The following is a 15,416-nucleotide window of genomic DNA, read 5'->3' as shown; positions in this document are numbered from 1 at the left end:
ATAAAATTGAGGGATATTACGATCGAGGAACGTGTTTGTAGACTGGATATTGAACTTTTTGCTGTTGGACTTTGGCCATATTCCACCGAGATACAACACTGGGCGGCACGGGAGGTTGTTTCTGCCTGTGGCCATCGAACTTTGCAGCTCCTCCCGTGAAGGGTCAGACACCCTGAGCCAATAGGCTGGGCCTGGACTTATTTTCCATCTGGCATAGTTTGCACTTTGTTGTTTGATTGTTTGTGGTTTTTGTATTGCTATATTTATGCTCTATTCTTGGTTGGTGCGGCTGTAACAAAACCCAATTTCCCTCGGGATCAATAAAGTATATCTATCTATCTATCTAAAATTGGTCCTCTTCAAGATCAGAGTGGTCGACTATGTGTGGAACCAAAAGAAATGGCGGAGATCTTAAATGGGTTTTTTGCGTCCGAATTTACTAAGGAAACTGGCATGAAGTCTATGGAATTAAGGGAAACAAGTAGTGAGATCATGGAAACTGTACAGATTGAAAAGGAGGAGGTGTTTGCTATCTTGAGGAAAATTAAAGTGGATAAATTGCCAGGACCTGACAGGGTGTTCTCTCAGACTTTGACGGAACTAGTGTTGAAATTGCAGGGGCCCTGGCAGAAATATTTAAAATGTCGGTGTCTACGGGTGAGGTGCCGGAGGATTGGAGAGTGGCTCATGTTGTTTCGTTGTTTAAAAAAGGATCGAAAAGTAATCCGGGAAACTATAGGCCGGTAAATTTGACGTCGGTAGTGGATAAGTTATTGGAGGGAGTACTAAGAGACAGAATCTACAAGCATTTGGAGAGACAAGGACTTATTAGGGAGAGTCAACATGGCTTTGTGCACGGTAGGTCATGTTTGACCAATCTATTGGAGTTTTTCGAGGAGGTTACCAGGAAAGTGGATGAAGGGAAGGCAGTGGATGTTGTCTACATGGACTTCAGTAAGGCCTTTGGCAAGGTCCCACATGGGAGGTTAGTTAGGAAAATTCAGTCACTAGGTATACATGGAGAGGTGGTAAATTGGATTAGACATTGGCTCAATGAAAGAAGCCAAAGAGTGGTAGTAGAGAATTGCTTCTCAGAGTGGAGGCCTGTGATTAGTGGTGTGCCACAGGGATCAGTGCTGGGTCCATTGTTATTTGTCATCTATATCAATGATTTGGATGATAATGTGGTGAATTGGATCAGCAAATTTGCTGATAATACAAAGATTGGAGGTGTAGTAGACAGTGAGGAAGGTTTTCAGAGCCTGCAGAGGGACTTGGATTGGACCAGCTGAAAAAATGGGCTGAAAAATGGCAGATGGAGTTTAATACAGACAAGTGTGAGGTTTTGCACTTTGGAAGGACAAACCAAGGTAGAACAAACAGGGTAAATGGTAAGGCACTGAGGAGTGCAGTAGAACAGAGGGATCTGGGAATAGATACAAAATTCCCTAAAAGTGGCGTCACAGGTAGATAGGGTCGTAAAGAGAGCTTTTGGTACATTGGCCTTTATTAATCAAAGTATTGAGTATAAGAGCTGGAATGTTATGATGAGGTTGTATAAGGTATTGGTGAGGCCAAATCTGGAGTATTGTGTTCAGTTTTGGTCACTGAATTACAGGAAGGATATAAATAAGGTTGAAAGGGTACAGAGAAGGTTTACAAGGATGTTGCCGGGACTTGAGAAACTCAGTTACAGAGAAAGGTTGAATAGGTTAGGACTTTATTCCCTGGAGCACAGAAGAATGAGGGGAGATTTGATAGAGGTACATAAAATTATGATGGGTATAGATAGAGTGAATGCAAGCAGGCTTTTTCCACTGAGGTAAGAGGAGAAAAAAACCAGAGGACGTGGGTTAAGGGTGGGGGGGGGGGGGAGTTTAAAGGGAACATTAGCGGGGGGCTTCTTCACACAGAGAGTGGTGGGAGTGTGGAATGAGCTGCCAGACTAGGTGGTAAATGCGGGTTCTTTTTTAACATTTAAGAATAAATTGGACAGATACATGGATGGGAGGTGTATGGAGGGATATGGTCCGTGTGCAGGTTAGTGGGACTAGGCAGAAAATGGTTCGGCACAGCCAAAAAGGGCCAAAAGGCCTGTTTCTGTGCTGTAGTTTTTCTATGGTTTCTATGGTTTCAATATTTCATAATGCATTTTGCTTACATGACGCAGTGCATCGAACAGTGTCACTCATTTTTCACTTGCTGCTTCCAGACACCTGACATCTCTTGGCTTTAACCAGCCTGTCAACATCAGGGACCAGTTGCTGGGCAGTTGTGATTTTCATAATGTCATTTAGATGTCTGTGTGTCAGCTGTGAGCGCAGTTTGGATTTGTTAATGTTCATTATGGAGAATGCCTGCTCACAGAGATATGTTGTCCCGAACATGCAAAGGATCTTTGAGGCAAAGTCTGCCATCTTGGGGTACATCGGTCCCAGGTATTGATAAAATGAGTCCAGACCCACAGTCTCAAATTTATATTTCAAAGCCGAGTTACACTGAATTTCAGTTAGTTCCATTTGGAGTTCCTCTGGCACATCTGATGCTGCGTTGACGGCAAACGGCGAGCAAAATAGTGAGAATTCCTTCTCAAGCTGAGTGAAGACTTGGAAATGATTCTGAAACTCACTTTTCAGCTGTGATATTTTGTCCTTGTACCTGTCCATGTTGTCATTATTCCCACGAGCAACACGCACAGACTGCAAAGAGGGGAAATGAGTTGGGTTGCTCGGGGATAGCTGCATCTCCTAATTTAATCTGAACGGCACAAATGCTGTTGTAGTATTCAGTAACAAGTTTGCTGCAGCCTTGCATGTTAACATTAAGCACATTTAAGTGCTCTGTTATATCCACCAAAAATGCAAGATCATGAAGCCAGTGGCCACTCTGCCACTGGCTTCCCTTTCTCATTCATGAATAGTCCAATTTCCGCACATAAATGGAAAATGAGCACAACCCCTCTGCTCAACCAGCGGACTTCAGAGTGGTAGTGTAGGCCATGTCCAGTATTACTTTTGGACAAAACAGTGTCAAATTGCTGATGGTTGAGTCCCTTGGCTCTAATAAAATTAACCGTTTTGATCACACATCCATGACATTGTCCATTTTCAGGCTCCTGCTACATAACGCCTCTTGGTGTACAATACAATGAAAATTCCAGAATTCCTGCTCTGGATTCCCTGTCTGAACTTTCTCTCTGAGTTTCACAACAACACCTGCCTTTTTCCCAACCATGGACGGTGCGCCATCTGTTGCCACGCTGACAGTGTGACCCCAGTCAGCCTCCAGTCTGTCCAAGACCTCGACTAGGCTGGAGAAAACGTCGTTTGCCGTTGTGGTATTTGTCATGAGCACCATCTCCACAAACTCCTCGGTGACGGTCAAAGATGCATCAACACCACGAATAAATATTCCCATTTGAGCAACATTAGTCACATCGGAGCTCTTATCAATTGCAATAGAGAAGGCAATAAATGACTTCACTTTGTCTTTTAGTTGACAGTTCAAATCTCCTGCAAGGTCCCCGATTCTCTCTGCCACAGTATTTCTTGACAAGCTGATATTACCAAAAGCCTGGCTCTTCTCAGGGCACACCACCTCAGCCACCGTCAGCATGCATGCTTTGATGAATTCCCCCTCTGAGTATGGCTTCGACGCAGCAGCTATTTTGTTGGCAATAATATAGCTGGCTTTGACAGCTCCATCATGAGTCTCTCAACTTTTGGTGAACACTGATTGCTGTTTTTTCAGAGCTGCTTCAAGCTCGTTTACCTTTTGCATTCTGAGTCATCCTGTGTACTTGTCATATTTTTCTCCGTGTGACGTCTCATAGTGTCGTTTGATATTGTATTCTTTTGCCACAGCCACTTGTTGCCAGCATATCAGACACACAGATTTGCCGTTGACCTCACAGAAAAAAAAACGATCTTTCCAATTATCGTTGAATATCTGACCTTCGATGTCAACTTTTCTTTTCTTGGAAAGCATTTTGAACAACAGCAGCAAACAGTCTCAGCCTTGCTACAGGTGTTACTTACCTGAGTACTCTGTCAGAGTACCCTGTGTCTGATGACATAAGTGGGACCCTAGTGGTCTTCAGTGCGGGGTGGTAGGTGCTTATGCACAGCGGGTGGTTAACTGCCGCCTATTGTTTTCTAAGTACACACAGCAAGCTGCTGGCGCAGCAGGCAGCACAGACAGCAGTGGGAGAGAGAGCGGCTGCCGTACAGATACATAATAAATAGTCATGAATATACATTTTTTTCCCCAAATCATCCCACGGGCCAGGTTGGACCCCTTTCACAGGCCGGTAGTTTGAAATCCCTGCCCTAAAGGTTAACCTCCAGGTTAAGTCGGTGGTGAAGAAGGAGAATGCAATGTTCGCATTCACTTCTAGAGGTATAGAACGTAAGAGCCGGGATGTGATGCTGAGCCTCTATAAGGCACTCGTGAGACCACACCTGGAGTATTGTGTGCAGTTTTGGGCTCCTTATTTTAGAAAGGACAATCATATAACCGTATAACAATTACAGCATGGAAACAGGCCATCTCCGCCCTTCTAGTTCGTGCCGAACTCTTACTCTCACCTAGTCCCACTGGCCTACACTCAGCCCATAATCCTCCATTCCTTTCCTGTCCATATATCTATCCAATTTAACTTTAAATGACAACATCGAACCTGCCTTAACCACTTCTGTTGGAAGCTCATTCCACACAGCTACCACTCTCTGAGTAAAGAAGTTCCCCCTCATGTTACCCCTAAACTTTTGCCCTTTCACTCTCAACTCATGTCCTCTTGTTTGAATCTCCCCCACTCTCAATGGAAAAAGCCTATCCGTGTCAACTCTATCTATCCCCCTCATAATTTTAAATACCTCTATCAAGTCCCCCCTCAACCTTCTATGCTCCAAAGAATAAAGACCCAACTTGTTCAACCTTTCTCTGTAATTTAAGTGATGAAACCCAGGCAACATTCTAGTAAATCTTCTCTGTACTCTCTCTATTTTGTTGACATCTTTCCTATAATTCGGTGACCAGAACTGTATACAATATTCCAAATTTGGCCTTACCACTGCCTTGTACAATTTCAACATTACATCCCAACTCCTATACTCAATGCTCTGATTTATAAAGGCCAGCATACCAAAAGCTTTCTTCACCACCCTATCCACATGAAATTCCACCTTCAGGAAACTAGGCACCATTATTCCTAGTTCCCTCTCTTCTACTGCATTCTTCAATGTCCTACCATTTACCATGTATGTCCTATTTTGATTAGTCCTACCAAAATGTAGCACCTCACATTTATCAGCATTAAACTCCATCTGCCATCTTTCATCCCACTCTTCTAACTGGCCTAAATCTCAATGCAAGCTTTGAAAACCTACTTCATTATCCACAACTCCACCTATCTTAGTATCATCTGCATACTTACTAATCCAATTTACCACTCCATCATCCAGATCATTAATGTATATGACAAACAACATTGGACCCCGTACAGATCCCTGAGGCACACCACTGGTCGCCGGCCTCCAATCTGACAAACAGTTATCCACCACTACTCTCTGGCGTCTCCCATCCAACCACTGCTGAATCCATTTTACTGCTTCAATATTAATACCTAACTGACATTGGAGAGGTTTCAGAGAAGATTCACAAGAATAACTCCAGGAGTGAGAGGGTTACCGTATGAAGAACATCTGGCAGCTCTTGGGCTGTATTCCCTGGAGTTCAGGAGAATGAGGGAGGATCTCATAGAAATATTCCAACCATTAAAAGGTCTGAACAGATTAGATATGGCAAAGTTATTTCCCATGGTAGGGGATTCTAGGCCAAGAGGGCACGACTTCAGGATTGAAGGACATCCATTTAGAACTGAGATGTGGAGAAATTACTTTAGTCAGAGGGTGGTAAATCTGTGGAATTTGTTGCCAGGAGCGGCTGTGGAGGCCAAGTCATTGGGTGTATTTAAGGCAGAGATAGATAGTTTCTTGATTAGCCAGAGCATCAAAGGGTATGGGGAGAAGGCAGGGTAGTGGGGATGACTGGAAGAATTGGATCAGCCCATGATTGAATGGCAGAGCAGACGCAATGGGTCTAACGAACTGCTTCTGCTCCTATATTTTATGGTCTTATGGGTCAGTGCTGGGCCTGCAACTATTCATGATATATATTACTTATCTGGAAGAGGGGACCAAGCTAATATATTGAAGTTTGCTGATGATACAAAATTGAGTGGAAAACCAGATTGTGCAGAAAGTACTGAGAGTCTGCAGAGAGATATAGATAGGTTAAGTGAGTGGGCAAGGGTCTGGCAGATGGTGTACAATGTTGGTAAATGCAAGGAACATTTTAGAAGGAAAAATAGAAGAGCAGATTATTATTTAAATGGTAAAAATTGTATCATGTTGCTGTGTAGAGGGACTTGGGAGTGCTTGTGGATAAATCACAAAAGGTTGGTTTACAACTGCAGCAGGCTATCAAGAAGGCAAATCCAATGTTAGCCTTCATTGCAGAGGGATTGAATTTAAGAGAAGGAAGGTTGTGCTGCAACTATACAGGGTACTGGTGAGGCTACACCTGGAGTACTGCAAACAGTTCTGGTCTCCTTAACTGAGGAAGGATATACTGACTTTGGAGGTGGTGCAGAGGGGGTTCACCGGGTTGATTCCAGAGATGAGGGGTTAGACTATGAGGAGAGATTGAATCACCTGGGACTGTATTTGCTGGAATTCAGAAGAATGAGAGGAGATCTTATAGAAACATATAAAATCATGAAAGGGGTAGGTAAAATAATAGGCAGAAAAGTTGTTTCCACTGGTAGGTCATACTAGAACTAGGGGACATAGCCTCAAAATTCAGGGGAGTAGATTTGGGCAGAGATGAAGTGGAACTGCTTTCCCCAGAGAAGTGCTGAATCTGTGGAATTCTCTGTCCAATGAAGCAGTGGAGGTTACCTCAGTAAATATATTTAAGACAAGGTTGGATAGATTTTTGCATAGTAGGGGAATTAACGGTTTATGGGGAAAAGGAAGGTACGTGGAGATGAGTCCATGGCAAGAGCAGCCGTGACCTTATTGAATGGTGGAGCAGGCTTGACAGGACAGATGGCCTACTACCATTCTTATTTCTTATGTTCTTATCTATCATTTAAATCATGATATACAGCAGAAAAAGTAGACCCAATACCAACTCCTGCTGGCAGCCAATCAGAAAAGGATCCTTTTATTCACACTCACTGTGTCCTACCAATCATCCAATGCTCTAACCATACCAGTAACCTTCCAGTAATACCATGGGCCCTTAACTTAGTAAGCAGCCTCGCGTGTGGCAGCTTGTCGAAGACCTTCTGAAAGTCCAAAAATAGAACATCCACTGCATGCCCTTTATCTATCCTACGAGTAACCTCCTCAAAGAATTCCAACAGCTTTGTCAGGCAAGATTTTACCTGATGGATGGGAATGAAGGGAGGCTTTTCCACAGGGATCTGTGTTTCGACAAATTCTTGTTACGTTATATATCAATAATTTCATTGACGCAATTGATGGCTTTGTTGCAAAGTTTGCAAATGATACAAAAATAGGTGGAGGGGCAGGCATCTTTGTGGATGTAGAGGCGCTACAGGAGAACTTAGATTTGGAGAATGTGCAAAGAAGTAGCAGATGGAATACAGTGTCAAGAAGTGTGTGGTCATGCACTTGGGTAGAAGAAATAAAAGGGTAGACTATTTTCCAAATAGAGAGACAATACAAAAATCTGAGGTGAAATTGGGAGCCCTTGTGCAGGATTCCCTGAAGGTTAATTTCCAGGTTGTGGTGAGGAAAGCAATGACATGTTAGCATTAATTTCAAGAGGATGAGATGATAAAAGCAAGGATGTAATGCTGAGGCTTTGTAAAAGCACTGGCGAGGCCTCACATCTCCTCTGTACCTACTTCCAAGCACCTAAAGACTGTTAGCCAATTCAGCCCTGGGAAAAAGCCTCTGACTATACACATAAGCAATGCCTCTCACATCTTATACACCTCTATCAGGTCACCTCTCATCCTCCGCCGCTCCAAGGAGAAAAGCTGAGTTCACTCAACCTATTCTCAGAAGGCAAGCTCCCCAATCCAGGAAGTATCCTTGTAAATCTCCTCTGCACCCTTCCTGTGGTTTCCACATCCTTCCTGAGTGAGGTGACCAGAACTGAGCACAGTACTCCAAATGAGGTCTGACCAGGGTCCTATATAGCTTTAACATTACCTCTCGGCTCTTAAACTCAATCCCACCATATGCCTTCCTAACCACAAAGCTGCTACGTAGGTTGACTATGAGTGTCCTATGGACTTGGACCCCAAGATCCCTCAGATCCTCCACATTGCCAAGAGGCTCACCATTAATACTATATTCTGCCATCATACTTGATCTACCAAAATGAACCACCTCACGCTTATCTGGGATGAACTCCATCTGCCACTTCTCAGCCCAGTTTTGCATCCTATCGATGTCCCGCTGTAACCTCTGACAGCCCTCCACACTATCCACAACACCCCGAACCTTAACCCATCCCTTACACCTTTGTATCATCAGCAAATTTACTAACCCATCCCTCTACATCCTCATTAAGGTCATTTATAAGAACCACGAAGAGAAGGGGACCCAGGACAGATCCCTGAGGCATATCACTGGTGACCGACCTCCATGCAAATATGACCTATCTACAACCACTCTTTGCCTTCTGTGAGCAGCCAATTCTGGATCCACAAAGCAATGTCCCCTTGGATCCCATGCCTCCTTACTTTCTCAATAAGCCTTGCATGGGGTACCTTATCAAATGCCTTGCTGAAATCCATATACACTACATCTACTGCTCTACCTTTATCAATGTGTTTAGTCACATGTTAACCCTTTCCTTCCCAGAATCATCCTCTTAAACCTCCACTGGACTCCCTTCAATGACAACACATACTTCCTGAGATATAGGGCCTAAACTGTTGACAATACTCCAAGTGTGGTTTGACGAGTGTTCTATAAAGCCTCAGTATTATCTTCTTGCTTATAAGTTCTAATCATCTTGAAATAAATGCCAACATTGCATTCGCCTTCTTTACCACAAAGTACCATTAAGTTCATCTGCCATTTCTAGGTCCCCCATTATTACCTCACCAGCATAGTTTTCTTGTGGTCTTCTCGCCCCGCCCACTTCCCCCGCCACCACTCCCCCTCCGTCTCCAACTTCCCCCTCCTTCTCCCTGCACACCTCCCATTCCGCCTATCCTCCCCCTCCTTGCCCCGCCCCATCCACTCTCCCCTCACCTGCCTCCACTCTCTCACTCTCCCCTACCTACGTCCCACCTCCTCTACTCTCTCTCCTCCGTCTCCACTTTCCCTTTCCTCCTCCTCTCTCTGCTCCTGACTTCCCCACCGACGCCTGTCTCTCTCCTCTGCTCCACACTGCTCCGTTGCCTCAGTGAACACCGCCTGCACCCACCTGGCAGCCCTTCTTGTGGTGGAAGCCAACCACCACAATGTGTAACACGACCAGCTTGGCCGGGCACTCCTCCATTCCCAGCAGCCGCTTCCTCCTCCGGCCGAGCGTCAGTGCGTCATCGCGTCCACACGTCTTACCGGAAACGTGGTCCGTTCCATAATGCGTCCGGACTCCGGAGCAATGTTTGTTTGTGGAAGGCGGCGCGCAGAAAGTGCTGGACCGACTCAGCAGTTTACGAAGCAGTCATGGAACGGAGTGAGCAGTCGACCGTTTACTCTTTTCCACAGATGCTGCTGAGTTCCTTCTGTATTTTGTGTGTGTTGATTTAGATTTACAGCAACTGCAGATTTTCTTGAGTTTGCAATATCTGTCGAGCCGTGACGGAGCGTGGGATGTTTCTGCCAACATGGACTGACTGTGGCCTTTCTGTCAATACCAGGATCCAATTACAGAAAGATTTGTTGAGGACAATTTACTGACCAGCTACTGAGGGATGTTCGTATTAAACGCGGATCTGAAATCAATAAATAGCGTCCTGGGATACGAGGCACCATTTTGCAGTTAGGACAGGACGAAATGGAGGGCAGAGGCTATAGAATTTATGGACTTGGATCCCTAGCTCCCTCTGTTCCACCACACTTATACGAATTCTGCAATTAGCCCTGTATTGTGCCTTCAAATTTAACCTTTTTCAAACTGAATTACTTCACACTTCTCCAAATTCAACTTTATCACCATTTCTTAGCCTAGATCTGCATCTTGTCTGGAAACATAGAAAATCCTCAGTACAATACAGGCCCTTGGGCCCACAATGCCACCCCACCCCACAAAAACTCATTTCAGGGAGGTAGCACCCCCACCCCCTGCAACCCTATACTGTACCCCCCCCCCCACCCAGTCAACCTGCAAGGGTGTATGTAGTACTTTGTTCAGTGATTTTGTCTAATCTGTAAACCAAGTTGGGTATATGCAGAAAATGTGACATTAAAATATGTACTTATATTATCATGTTTATGCTATTACAACTTTAAGCAAGTCTACAGGTAGTTTGGCCTCATCACATAGGACATCAACAGTGTAGCTCCTTGGCAGCTACCCAGCCAGTTTAAATAATGTTAGCTATGTCAATGAACGAATGACACCTGTTAAACTCACCTCAACATGTCTTTTACATTTTAACCCACCATGGGCAATAGAAAAGTCACTGCTGTAAACAGTGCAGCGAGCAACACTGTCATTATTTTTGAGGTTGACTGTAAAGCCCGCCCACAGAGAAAACTGATAGGTCTAGAACATAGAACTTAGAATAGTACAGACAGTATAGGCCCTTCGGCCCACAATGTTGTGCCGACCCTCAAACCCTGCCTCCCATATAAGCCCCCACCTTAAATTCCTAAATATACCTGTCTAGTAGTCTCTTAAACTTCACTAGTGTATCTGCCTCCACCAGTGACTCAGGCAGTGCATTCCATGCACCAACCACTCTCTGAGTAAAAAACCTTCCTCTAATATCCCCCTTGAACTTCCCACCCTTTACCTTAAAGCCATGTCCTCTTGGATTGAGCAGTGGTGCCCTGGTGAAGAGGCGCTGACTATCCACTCTATGTATTCCTCTTATTATCTTGTACACCTCTATCATGTCTCCTCTCATCCTCCTTCTCTCCAAAGACTAAAGCCCTAGCTCCCTTAATCTCTGATCATAATGCATACTTTCTAAACCAGGCAGCATCCTGGTAAATCTCCTCTGTACCCCTTCTAATGCTTCCACATCCTTCCTATAGTGAGGTGACCAGAACTGGACACAGTACTCCAAGTGTGGCCTAACCAGAGTTTTATAGAGCTGCATCATTATATCACGACTCTTAAACTCTATCCCTCGACTTATGAAAGCTAACACCCCATAAGCTTTCTTAACTACCCTATCCACCTGTGAGGCAACTTTCAGCGATCTGTGGACATGTACCCCGAGATCCCTCTGCTCCTCCACACTACCAAGTATCCTGCCATTTACTTTGTACTCTGCCTTGGAGTTTGTCCTTCCAAAGTGTACCACCTCACACTTCTCCGGGTTGAACTCCATCTGCCACTTCTCAGCCCACTTCTGCATCCTATCGATGTCTCTCTGCAATCTTTGACAATCCTCTACACTATCTACAACACCACCAACCTTTGTGTCGTCTGCAAACTTGCCAACCCACCCTTCTACCCCAACATCCAGGTCGTTAATAAAAATCACGAAAAGTAGAGGTCCCAGAACAGATCCTTGTGGGACACCACTAGTCACAATCCTCCAATCTGAAGTTACTCCCTCCACCACCACCTTCTGCCTTCTGCAGACAAGCCAATTCTGAATCCACCTGGCCAAACTTCCCTGGATCCCATGCCTTCTAACTTTCTGAATAAGCCTACCATGTGGAACCTTGTCAAATGCCTTACTAAAATCCATATAGATCACATCCACTGCACTACCCTCATCTATATGCCTGGTCAGCTCCTCAAAGAACTCTATCAGGCTTGTTAGACATGATCTGCCCTTCACAAAGCCATGCTGACTGTCCCTGATCAGACCATGATTCTCTAAATGTCTATAGATCCTATCTCTAAGAATCTTTTCCAACAGCTTTCCCACCACAGACGTAAGGCTCACTGGTCTATAATTACCCAGACTATCCCTACTGCCTTTTTTGAACAAGGGGACAACATTCGCCTCCCTCCAATCCTCCGGTACCATTCCCATGGACAACGAGGTCATAAAGATCCTAGCCAGAGGCTCAGCAATCTCTTCTCTCGCCTCGTGGAGCAGCCTGGGGAATATTCTGTCAGGTCCCGGGGACTTAACTGTCTTAATGTATTTTAACAACTCCAACACCTCCTCTCCCTTAATATCAACATGCTCCAAAACATCAACCTCACATCTACTGAGCAAGAAGAGAGACCAATCAGGATGCTCACTCTCTCTCTCTCTCTCTCTCAAAAAAATCGATTTCCGGGATATTGTATACAATTTAGGGCGTCAGGGAGCCGCTATCAATATGTGGGAGATGCCCGGAACTTCCCGGAGAGGTGTGATGTCTGCCCAGTGCTGTGCTGTACTTTAGAAATTACCTAGGGTTACCCATAGTTCTCTATTTTTCTAAGCTCTTTTACCTGTCCAAGAGTCTCTGAGACCCTATTAACCGCCTCCACCATCGTCACCAGCAGCCCATTCCACGCACTCGCCACTCTCTGTGAAAAACACTCACTCCTGATATTTCCTCTGTACCTACTTCCAAGCACCTTAAAACTGTGCCCTCTCGTGTTAGCCATTTCAGCCCTGGGGAAAAGCCTCTGACTACACACATGATCAATGCCTCTCATCATTTTATACACTTCTATCAGGTCACCACTCATACTCCATCGCTCCAAGGAGAAAAGGCCAAGTTCACTCAACCTATTCTCAGAAGGCAGACTCCCCAATTCAGGCAACATCCTTGTCAGTCTCCTCTGTACCCTTTCTAGAGTTTCCACATCCTCTATATAGAGAGGTGACCAGAAATGAGCACGGTACTCCAAGTGAGGTCTGACCAGGGTCCTATATAGCCGCAACATTACCACTCAGCTCTTGAATTCAATCCCATGGTTGATGTGGGCCAATACACCATATGCCTTCTTAACCACACGGTCAATCTGCGCAGCAGCTTTGAGTGGCCTAAGGACTCGGACCCCAAGATCCCTCTGATCCTTCACTCTGCCAAGAGTCTTACCATTAATACTATATTCTGCCATCATATGTGACCTACCACAATGAACTACTTCACACTTATCTGGGTTGAACTCCATCTATCACTTCTCAGCCCAGCTTTGCATCCTATCAATGTCCCACTTTAAATTCTGACAGCCCTCCACACAATCCACAACACCCCTTACCTTTGTGTCATCAACAAATTTACTAACCCAACCATTCACTTCCTCATCCAGGTCATTTATAAAAATCATGAGGAGAAGGGATCCCAGAACAAATACCTGAAGCACACCACTGGTCACCGACCTCCTTGCAGAATGTGACCCATCTACAACCACTCTTTGCTTTCTGTGGGCATGCCAATTCTGGATCCACAAAGCAAGGTCCCCTTGGATCCCATCCCTCCTTACTTTCTCAATAAGCCTTGCATAGGGTATGAATTTCAGGGGAGGAGTTTCAAGGTACGACTTTCATGGCAGGAGTTCTAGGGCAGGAGTTTCAGGGGTCGAGTTTGAGGGCAGGAGTATCAGGGAAGGAGTTTCAATGCAGGAGATTCATGGCAGAAGTTTCATGGCTGGTGTTTAAGGACAGGAGTTTCAGGGGTTTAGTTTCAGGGCAGGAGATTCAGGGCAGGAGTTTCAGGACAGGAGTTTCAGGGGTCGAGTTCCAAGGCAGGAGTTTCAGAAGTCGAGTTTCAGGGTTGGAGTTTCAGGGTTCTAGTATTATAGAAAACATAGAAAATAGGGGCAGGAGTAGGCCATTCGGCCCTTCAAGCCTGCACCGCCATTTATTATGATCATGGCTGATCATCCAACTCAGAACCCTGTACCAGCCTTCCCTCCATACCCTCTGATCCCCCTAGCCACAAGGGCCATATCTAACTCCCTCTTAAATATAGCCAATGAACTGGCCTCAACTGTTTCCTGTGGCAGAGAGTTCCACAGATTCACCACTCTCTGTGTGAAGAAGTTTTTCCTAATCTCAGTCCTAAAAGGCTTCACCTTTATCCTCAAACTGTGACCCCTCGTTCTGGACTTCCCCAACATCGGGAACAATCTTCCTGCATCTAGCCTGTCCAATCCCCTTAGGATTTTATATGTTTCAATCTTCTAAATTCCAACGAGTACAAGCCTAGTTCATCTAGTCTTTCTTCATATGAAAGTCCTGCCATCCCAGGAATCAATCTGGTGAACCTTCTTTGTACTCCCTCTATGGGAAGGATGTCTTTCCTCAGATTAGGGGACCAAAACTGCACACAATACTCCAGGTGTGGTCTCACCAAGGCCTTGTACAACTGCAGTAGTACCTCTCTGCTCCTGTACTTGAATCCTCTTGCTATAAATGCCAGCATACCATTCGCCTTTTTCACCGCCTGCTGTACCCGCATGCCCACTTTCAATGACTGGTGTATAATGACACCCAGGTCTCGTTGCACCTCCCCTTTTCCTAATCGGCCACCATTCAGATAATAATCTGTTTTCCTATTTTTGCCACCAAAGTGGATAACTTCACATTTATCCACATCAAATTGCATCTGCCATGAATTTGCCTACTCACCCAACCTATCCAAGTCACCCTGCATCCTCTTAGCATTCTCCTCACAGCTAACACTGCCACCCAGCTTCGTGTCATCCGCAAACTTGGAGATGCTGCAGTTAATTCCCTCATCCAAGTCATTAATATATCTTGTAAACAACTGGGGTCCCAGCACTGAGCCTTGCGGTACCCCACTAGTCACTGCCTGCCATTCTGAAAAGGTCTCGTTTATTCCCACTCTTTGCTTCCAGTCTGCTAACCAATTCTCTATCCACATCAATACCTTACCCCCAATACCGTGTGCTTTAAGTTTGCACACTAATCTCCTGTGTGGGACCTTGTCAAAAGCCTTTTGAAAATCCAAATATACCACATCCACTGGTTCTCCCCTATCCACTCTACTAGTTACATCCTCAAAAAATTCTATGAGATTTGTCAGACATGATTTTCCTTTCACAAATCCATGCTGACTTTGTCCGATGATTTCACCGCTTTCCAAATGTGCTGTTATCACATCTTTGATAACTGACTCCAGCAGTTTCCCCACCACCGACGTTAGGCTAACCGATCTATAATTCCCCGGTTTCTCTCTCCCTCCTTTTTTAAAAAGTGGGGTTACAATAGCCACCCTCCAATCCTCAGGAACTAGTCCAGAATCTAATGAGTTTTGAAAAATTATCACTAA

The 15,416-nt window shown here is 44.9% G+C and overlaps 1 protein-coding gene across 2 annotated transcripts in view; it reads right to left on the bottom strand.

Moving 5' to 3' along the window:
• avl9 (AVL9 homolog (S. cerevisiase)) overlaps nucleotides 1–9,579 on the bottom strand; it is a 286,897-nt gene extending 277,318 nt beyond the window's left edge. For both annotated transcript variants that reach the window (XR_011885036.1, XM_072251628.1), the window contains exon 1: nucleotides 9,475–9,579. Coding sequence is in view for 1 of the 2 variants with exons in the window: in XM_072251628.1 (XP_072107729.1) it covers nucleotides 9,475–9,549 (75 nt within the window). In the remaining variant the exon portion in view is untranslated. The remainder of the gene's footprint in view (nucleotides 1–9,474) is intronic.
• Between the last annotated feature and the right edge of the window lie 5,837 nt (nucleotides 9,580–15,416).

Source organism: Mobula birostris, chromosome 1 (genome assembly GCF_030028105.1).
Source record: "Mobula birostris isolate sMobBir1 chromosome 1, sMobBir1.hap1, whole genome shotgun sequence".
NCBI classification, from domain to species: domain Eukaryota; kingdom Metazoa; phylum Chordata; class Chondrichthyes; order Myliobatiformes; family Myliobatidae; genus Mobula; species Mobula birostris.
This window is presented reverse-complemented; position numbering and strand designations above follow the sequence as displayed.